Below are 9,612 nucleotides of genomic sequence, written 5' to 3'. Positions count from 1 at the left end.
CAAAATGAAAGGCTAACATGCTACCTCCTCCTTCAATCACCCCCAGTTAAAGGCTACRTGGGAGTGAAAACCAAACTGGCTTTTAAAATGCTTTTATTTTCTTACAGGCTTCTTATCCTTTTTTCTCACCTCTATTTGCTTTATGCACGGCAGCCATTCAGTTTGTTTAAGAGTCACCACCTGCATGCAGTGCTTTGTTACGTATACTCAGAATGTATTTCTGTATATTTTCTGTACCTAAAGTGTCTTGTTACTTTACCTAATAAAGCTTGATCMATTATTTGTTCAATACAGACTTAAACATAGTTTTGTTTCTCATTTCTGTGGTACGAGTTGTTTTACTGTTTCCTTGAACCAGTAACTTAAAACTCAGGTAATGGATCAGATTTTGGTATTTCCTTTTGTGAAATATCACTTCAAATATTCTACCCTAAATGTTTTCTCCTCAAGAACTGCTACAGTAACAGGTTGCTGTATCCAAGAATACCATATGCATGAAAGATGATCACAGATAAGTTTATTTTTTGCTTTAACTATACAAATCTATATTTTCTGTGACAATAGTTAAGATATAGCAGCTTTATCTGAATATGTGTTAAACATATGCATGATTCATACATGAATCTATGACTATTTAAATATAGCCAATAATGTTTTCTTTTTTTTATAGCCAATAACGTCAACCTTCTTTTCCCAATCAGTTACTGAGACACTTATTACTGAGGTAAAAAATATTTTATTCTGAAAATGGGTCAATGTCAGTATATCAAAAACCTAAAGGAAAAAAATACATTCTTTGCAACATTTGGGCTATCAAGGCATTAAATTAATTCCAAATACTCTTAATGAGTTCAGTTTCCTTCTCCAGAAAAGGATGCAGTTTCATGGGATAAATAACTTGCTGTTAGGAAAGAGTTTTTTGTATTTACCTAAGGCAGAATTACTGATTATCACCTTCACACGAGCTGTGCCATCATCAGGAGCGACTTCTATATCCTGAACTGTTGCTTGTTTATATAGCCAACTGTAAAGATAAAAGCTTATCAGCATCTTTGAGGTATTCCACATTTTATAAAATATGATCTTTGTTTTAAGTCAACTAGAGTATATTTACACACATTCTAATATAGATAATTTATCTCTTTGAAAGATGGCATACTTCAATTAGCCTTTCTATTTGTTATTCCCTGTTCTGAAATAGGGCATCATGTTTTCATTGATCTTTCAGATTTGAGATTTTATCAGAAATTTGGCTATAGGGCCAATGAGATGGGCTTTTAGAAAGTTTATTTTGGTTCASTAATACAAGAACTCTGAAGGACACTTTCAGAAGCAGGCTCTACACTGTTTATGGGTCAACATTTTTTCTCAGTACATTAGAAAGCTTTGAAAAATATCTCTGTAACTCTTATCTCAGATTAAAGTAAGTATAATATATTTTGGTATTTTAAGACATGCAAGACTACAAGTTCCCTATTTGTCAAAGTCTTTTTTACATGTCCAAAATATTTACCTTAGCTGAGGTCCTTCTAAGTTGATCTTAACAGTCAGAATCTTCTTCCCGGTTGTTTTCAAAATTCTTTTCTCTATTTCTTCTTTCAGTTCTTCTAAACCATGCCCATGTAAAGCAGAAATGGCTAGAGCATTTTCTTCGGTGGATTTATACCTTAAAGGCAGAAATTGCCAATAGACTTGCTCACACTCCTAAAGATTAGAATGTTTTAATATTCCAAAGACAGACTACCTATACATTTTATATTGGTGCCTTATTATAGCAAACACTTCTATAACTCAAATGATTCCTTTTAAAACTGTAAGATGATGAATTTTTTTTATTTGCATATATAAAAGATTGATAAACACCATTAAGCATATAGTATACAAGCTACTTTCCAGACTAAGAATTAGAGAGTTTCCAGAATGTAAAAAAACTTAGGTAAACTTAGCACTTCCTGCTTACCTTTCTATCAAATCCACTTTGTTATGAACTTCTACCATTGACTCCAGTAAGTGGCTGGGTATATTAAGATTCTTCAGAACTGAGAGAACACTTGCTTTCTGAAGGACAGTTTCTGGATGAGTAATATCTCTCACATGAACTATCAGATCCTAGCAAGCATCAACATAGAAACAGTTAGCTAAGGAAGGATGCCGGTTACCGGATTTTGCGGACTTTGTATTATTTTTGTATAATTTTTGTAATAATTTCATGCAAGATACATTCCTAGCCTCTAGATAATACACTGACAGGTTGATATTGTCAAAGGAATGAACAAAACAGCATTAACCAGTACTAATTTTTATAATTATGATGTAATTTGTAGATGGTTTATTCTTTTACTCCCCAGTGAGTATGAATTGCCTCCAATGACTCAAAACAAGTCCTGTCTAGCAAGCTAATTAATTACATAATTTACCTATTTGAAATAGTAACTAATCTATTTTTTCCAAGTCAAGCTATGCAACAATAAGGTTTCAAAAATACTGGAGAAAAAAGAATAGCCCACACTCTAGAAAGTTTTTAAAGGAGTAATGGCTGAAAAATCTTTGCAAAACTAGTAAGAAAATAGATGCAATTTATAACTCCCTGATCAAAATGAAGAGGATTAGTTCTCCTTATCCTTAATCTTAGCTGTTGAGATCTATACTGCTACCAGTGCTTCACAGAGAAAGCTTCTACAAAAGTTATCCGTTTAACGTATACCTGCGATCAGAGATGTGGCAAACCCAAGTCAAATTAATTTTCCATGATTAAATAAAACAAGCATTCAAACTCAGTGTTTATATTCAAGGTGTGTCAGTATCTTTGCTTAAAATATTGCTGCAAATATCTGAAAACTGCACTGACAAGAGAATTTTTTKCCTTTAATTTTTACACTTTAGAGTAAGAGACAAACAGGATTGTTGGAGTCACCTTTGAAAGTCCCATGGTTAAAATTCAATTCTTAGAAGAATTCAACCACCACTGATTTCATCACCTCTAACAGAGGTCTTGCTGTTTAAATGTCTGTGTGTACATATGCARCTTTACACTTTATTTTGTGTACTTTCATGGGCAAATGACAAGAATAGCACATTAATGTGTGGGACCTGCATCACATACAATCACTCACTTCTGGTGCTGCATGAAACCTATGTAAAATGTGTATTCTTCCAGAGGCTTTCTTTTTTCCTCCAGAAAGCTAGCCWAAACAATGCACTGTCTAAGTTTTCTTATATGTAATCATCAGAATCTTATTTAGGTACTATGGAAAAGGACACATATACTCTGATTAAAACACTTCTAAAATATTTTCATATTTATCCATGCTGTATAATTTCAAGTGTCAGAAAAGTGGCTTATAAGAAGATACTTACCTAATATTTTTTATTTTAGTAAACTATTACAGTCAGAAAGGTATTCCAATTAATTTCCCCTTTTCTGAAGAAGTGAAGATTATCCAAAAGAAAGTAAATGAGTTCTCAATTTTTTATGTCAATTACTTACTGAGTAAGCAACTTCTTCTAACGTAGCTGAAAAGGACTCAACCAGGTTATGGGGAAGATCAGACAGAAACCCAATAGTGTCAACATAAATAACAGTCATATGTGAGGGCAGATAGCCAGCATGGGCTGTGATATCAAGTGTGGCAAATAGCTGATCTTTAGGTTGAAGTCCTGCTTCCCCAGTTAAGGCCTTGATCAAGGTAGTTTTACCTATTAAAAAAAAAAAAGTAATAAAAAGAAATATTAATGGCTTATTTCAATTGAAATTTTATTTTATAAGGCTCAGACAACTGTATTATACACTTCTTTTTTTATATACTCAGACAAGTGTATTATACACTTCTTTTTTTATATACTTTTCACCTCTAGTCCACCAATTTGAATCTAGCCTATGTTTAGTCTTCTATATGAAGTTATGAACTCAGAAGACTATTTTGRCTTTTGTAACTAGAAATTGGATTTAAGGTCATGTCTGGAAGCTATGCTGCCAAACCACAAGGTGATGAAAGAATTGGCATGGAAAATTACCTGTTTGCATGTCTCACTCCTAAGATTGACTGAAGAATGCTGCCATAATAGCATGAGAAAGCTTACATTGATGCACTCCTTAATGCATCTGTTCTGAAATAAATCATACTAACCTTTACTAGTTATATCCAACAAAAATCAACAGCACTAATTATATTTATTTTAGTAGTTTTAGGATTTTATTTGGTTCATCAAGAAGACAATGCTAGAGAAATGTAATTGCTTATGAATATTTCACACAACTTACAGTCTTAAACTAAGGTGGCTCCGTATATATTCTACTTCAGGAAGGAAATTCAAGGATATGTGCAAAATAACAACATGTTTAAATCTTTAGTTTTGAAAGCTTAGAATTTCCTAGCCATGTGATGGCTAAGAAAAGAATAAAGTGGAACTCAGCATCTACAACTATACAAGTGCTAATAAAATCAGTGCAAGGTATGCTTTTTTTTTAAGATGTTGAATAATAAAATGAAATAGTTTATAGTTTTAAGGTAATGGAACCAGACAAAGAGATTAGTTCAAAGTTAATTATGCCTTGTGTATGCCTTACTTTTGTAACCTGTAACAAATAAATAAAAAAAACTTTAACTTTTTATTTACATTGTTATGAACACTTCTCAAAACAATGTACGTTAGGCAGTGAAAAACTATGGTGCTTTCTAAGCACACTTCTCAGAGTAACTGCATCTTTCCTTTCCTTCCTATGCCTCAAAACCCTCTCCAGTTATCTAAAAACCCATGTACTTTATTCACTTTAAAGTAACAAAAATTTGTATTAATGGACATCACCCTTCTGAGCACTATGTAGAGAATCCTTTTGACACAACAGCAGCTCGCCAGTTCAACAAATCATGGCTTGAACATTGCAGAAAATCTTACTAGAACAACAAGCACCATTTGCTTTCCTAACAAGATCCCCATTGACATACATTCATTACACAGTCTAAAAACTAATTAAAACACAAAGCCTATTCACTATTCACACTGAAATGAGACTCTGGCAAGAGCTTCTAATTAAGAACGAGGTAATGCAGACTTTTTTGTTACAAACTTCATGAGCTTTTGCTTACCACAATTAGTATAGCCCATTACTGAGATAATCGGAAACTCGCGTCTTTTACGTTGACTTCTAAGTATAGACCTTTTTCTTCTTAGCTTCTCCAGGGCATTCCTAATTTTAAGTTCTTTTTCTTTCAAGAGACGATTCTGTGTCTCCATGAATGTCTCACCTGAAAAATACAAGCCAGTAATTGGCAGAGTATCTACAAAAGAAGCAAGAAATCAAGCAAAGTTGTGTAATTATCTGGAAACTAAGTTAGCAGCATGAAGTTATAAATATGCAACTACACCTATGTATTCTTACCTATGACAGAACCAAGAATGATTAAAAAAAAAAAAAAAAATTAAAAGAAACAGTAAATGTTCCAGAATAATCCTGTATACATTTGATTAGCTGTTATGGCAGTAAATATTTATTTTAAAATTATTAAAAACATCTTCTCTGTCCATGACTCACGCTCTGAGTTACAAAAACTTTATTCTGGTCATGTTTAAAGTTGCTTTCCAAAATACTCTCACTCAGTAAGATAAAGCACATAAACCATGTTTCCTCCTGGCCTCTTCCTGTTAGCAGGCCACACTGGAAAGTCCTCTAATTCACRAGAATATATTAATACTTTACCTGAGCCCATGATGTATCTTGATCCACCTCTCTGCTGATCTAACTGCGATACTTCATTTTTCAGATTTGACCTGGCAGTGGAGTAACATTTAGTTAGAAGCAATACTCTTTAATGAAGTTATCACAAAACACCTCATGAATCTGAAACAGTAGTGACGATCTAGTAGTACCTATGAAAACAACACAAAAGTCTAAATAAAACTTGCCCAAGGTTACAAGACTAGTGAAAAAATTCGTATTTCCCCATCTCCCCAAATGAAAATTAATGAATTATACAATTCTCTTAGCAAATTTTAATGGTTGTCCTGAAATTTCAGAGAGCTAAAGATGTCTTAGTTACAAGCATGCAACTCYCCCCAATTTCCATGTACAAATGTTAAGGACCTAGAGCATCTCATATARAAATGCAGAAAAACAGATATAACTAACAGCCTCTAATCCTCCTTGTCCATAGTTTTCATTATTAAACCTATGTRTATTATGTATGAAACAGACAATCATCTACAAATATGAATCCAATTCCTATATATTTTTACAACATGTCTTCCACATTGGAAAGAATCAGGACCTTTCTCTATAAAGCTGTATTTTCTAAGAAAATCTACTAAACGGTATGGGGTGGCAGGAGCTTAAAGCAATGACACGAAAACAMGTATTTCTATGTTCTAGTAATTTCTAATTACTGAGAGTATAATACAAACACCAAAACAGCAGCCTTTTTCTTTACAGCACATTATTACCACTCATTTTTGTAAAAAAAAAAGACACAATGGCAGTATCAGTATGTGATGGCACAGCTGAAGGTACCTGAGAAGCGGGATTTCAGCCAGTGCTATCTGAAGCTTTGCTTCCTTAGTCCGAGCATTGCAACGAAAAATATGAAGCACAACTGTGTATCTGTCAAAAACTTTCACACCCCAGGCATCTTCCAGTTCTTTCTTTAGCCATGCAAGACAAAACAACTTGAATGTTTTCTTCCCTGCAGCATCAGTAAATCATTACGTATACAGCACAGTATTTGTAGTTACAATTAGATTATGGAGACTTGAAATCAGATGATATCAGGATTTTTAAATGCTTCTGATACCTGACAAACTGCCTGAAAAGAACTAATGTTTGCTTGCAGGGTTTGCATTTTGCACCCGCGCATAATACTGCAGCTTCAGAGAAAGAAGATGTATTTTTCCAGTGCAACACCGCCAGTTATCTATTTAAAATATGTTGACTTTTTAAGGGTAATAAATCAAGGTGTATAAAAATTATTACAAAAAATATTATTACAAAAATTCAAATATCCTCAGTTATCCTCAGTTTGCAAAACACATAAACACACACACAACACATAAGCAACTTCTCCCAAATCTTATGTGAAGCTAATGGCAAAGGTGGGAATAGAATCTATATTAAATGGCTAACAGGCTTCTGTAAAACTGTATTTACTATAGCTGAATATATCACCAAACTAATCTAATCAGTATTATGTTTTCTCTCAACAAAATAAAACTCCAGATGGTACGTTCAGCTGGTACCCTTCAAAGTCATAACTGACCTTCCTTTTCATAACATCAGTATTTTTCCAAACACTATTGAGGTAAAGAATATAATTTGACATTATAACTAATTACCTTAGTTAATGAAGATATTCTTTCCACATTCAAGAAGACTGCTGTCAGATGGGGCAATTTTTTAATCTTTTCTAAAAGATGGATAACCATTACAAAATAGAGCGTTAAATATCAAATCTCTTTCTGAAATATCCAGAATATAAAACCACTCTGCACTGAAAACAGTGTAATAAAATATTAAATGGTATCATGTTTTTGTTCAAGATCTATTTGTACTGATTTACTGCAATATCTAAAACATCTGCCAGTTTCATGCAAGTCAATCACTTAAATACAGGTACGAAGTTGCCTACGAAGACCATGTGTTATTTCAATTCTGTGTACTTTTTGTAGCCTTCTGAGAAGTATCATTCAAGTCTGTTTCTAAAGATGCTTAATGCATAAGCAAATTTGTACTTCAGCTTTGGCACTGACCTTTGTATAATCACTTACAGAAGTTTTAGTATTTAGAATAATGCACTCCTTACCTGTCAAAACCTGAAAATTTCCTTTGCCAAAAATGAACTTCTTATCAGGAGTTTTTGTAGGAACAATTATTTTATCTAAAATTGTCCAGTTCTGAAGGGTATCTACAAGAGCAGCAGCTTCAGCAATCTGTAACTCAGCTTTAGGATTAGGAGGGGAAAAAAAAAAGATTATAATATACCATCATAACTTTTATACATAGATTTCTAGTAACTGTGATACATACATACACAGGAAAAGTCCTAAGCTACACTGAAATTCCAATAGCGTATATCCTTTAAATAGTAGTACAGGGCAGGAAATACTTGACTAGAGTAATTAAATCCTAGTTTTATGTAATTTTACCACATTTCCAGGGTGGCAAAATTGCCAAAATTTTGAATTGTGTAGTCAACACAGAAATTACCCAAATTTTTGCTTTAAGATTGTACTTTCTTGTTCAAAGTTAAACAAGTAATTAGTTGAAAACGCATATGCTATTATCTTAGATGAACACTGAATCACGTGAATCCATCCCTGCCTTGCAGCAGTATTTAAAGAATTCCTGCTACTGGATACCTTGCTGCACGCTTCACTACTGCTTATTCATAAAGAATCTACACGGAATTTTGACCTGTGAAAAAACTCAGCAAAATCCAACACTATACATTCAATATGTTGAATATATTAGATTTTTGTTATTATTAATCTATATGGAATAGCACTGATTAAAGAGGACATTGCCAGGTCAGAATATGGCCTTCTTTTCATTGCTGGTAATTATGCTCCTCTAGATATTAAAATATACTTGATGTATTAAATAATTACCTTGGTCCAAAAGGTAATATATTATTAAACAAACCATGATTCTCTTTCTCCTCATACTGCCAGCATTTTTTTTTTAAAGCACGCAATTTCTGTTGCATTTGAAGGGGTTCAAGAATTATTCCAAAACATTTGTTCAGACTTCAGGCTCTTCATCTGGAGGGTCTAAATAAACGGAAAGGGTCACTGCCACTCTGCATTTCTGCTCAGAAAACTACCTTCCCAGTTATGCTTTTTCTCTCCTTTTTCTTTTTTTTCCTCTCTCAGTTGTAAAATGGGAGCTTAGTGTGAAAGTATTCAAAAAATCCTGCTCAGTGAGTTTTGTTTCAGTATTCAATTAAATCCTTGAAAAGTTACAGGCTTTATTCTGCATAGTAACAATTTCTTAGATTTAGTAGCRGTAAGAGAACAAAATCTAGAATGAAATCTAGGTTTGAATATATGTGAAAATGAGGAGACGTGTCAAATATGAACTTAGTTGGCTATGTATACACATAGCTATGGGTATGTGTAAGCTTCAAGTAATTTGTTCTGATACAACCGTGCATCAGAACAGTGTTCAGAGAGGCATCATAAACCTCAAACACGCAGGGCAGGCGCAAGTGTCTCAGGCAGCTAGCTACAAAGGAACAGCGGGGCTAAAGGAAGCCCTGATAAAGGCACCGGGGGGGAGGGGGGGCGGATTTGCCCCCCAAGTAACAGCCCAAGATCCGCGTCCTCCCGGCGCCGCTGTGCGCGGCCGGCGCAGACCCCGCCGCGGCCACGCACCCGTGGTGAGCAGCGGCTTCCGCGGGCCCCACTTCACAGCCGGCTGCACCACGGCCACGCGCTGCGCGCCGGGGCCCGCCGCCAGCGGCGAGGGGCCCAGCAGCTCCTCCAGCTCCGCTTCATCTTCCTCCTCCTCCTCATCATCATCATGATCTTCATCATCATGATCTTCATCATCATGATCTTCATCATCACCATGGCCACCCCCGGCCCGCGGGGGCCGCCCCGTGCCCGGCGGCCGCGCGGGGGCCC

At 34.9% G+C, this 9,612-nt stretch overlaps 1 protein-coding gene across 1 annotated transcript; it reads right to left on the bottom strand.

Moving 5' to 3' along the window:
* Positions 1 to 601: 601 nt before the first annotated feature.
* On the bottom strand, positions 602 to 8,827 carry GTPBP6 (GTP binding protein 6 (putative)). Its single transcript, XM_026034267.1, has 10 exons — positions 8,596 to 8,827; positions 7,791 to 7,928; positions 7,324 to 7,394; positions 6,506 to 6,636; positions 5,699 to 5,769; positions 5,088 to 5,246; positions 3,488 to 3,696; positions 1,961 to 2,109; positions 1,514 to 1,666; positions 602 to 1,024 (listed from the first exon to the last, which is right to left on the bottom strand). The coding sequence occupies exons 1-10, from the start codon at positions 8,648 to 8,650 to the stop codon at positions 883 to 885; spliced, it is 1,278 nt and encodes a 425-aa protein (XP_025890052.1). The 5' UTR covers positions 8,651 to 8,827; the 3' UTR covers positions 602 to 882.
* Between the last annotated feature and the right edge of the window lie 785 nt (positions 8,828 to 9,612).

Source organism: Nothoprocta perdicaria, unplaced genomic scaffold, assembly GCF_003342845.1.
Source record: "Nothoprocta perdicaria isolate Ctin4 unplaced genomic scaffold, notPer1 scaffold_140, whole genome shotgun sequence".
In the NCBI taxonomy this organism is placed as follows: Eukaryota; Metazoa; Chordata; class Aves; order Tinamiformes; family Tinamidae; genus Nothoprocta; species Nothoprocta perdicaria.
Note: the sequence above shows the minus strand (reverse complement) of the source record. Positions and strands in the feature narration are given on the sequence as shown.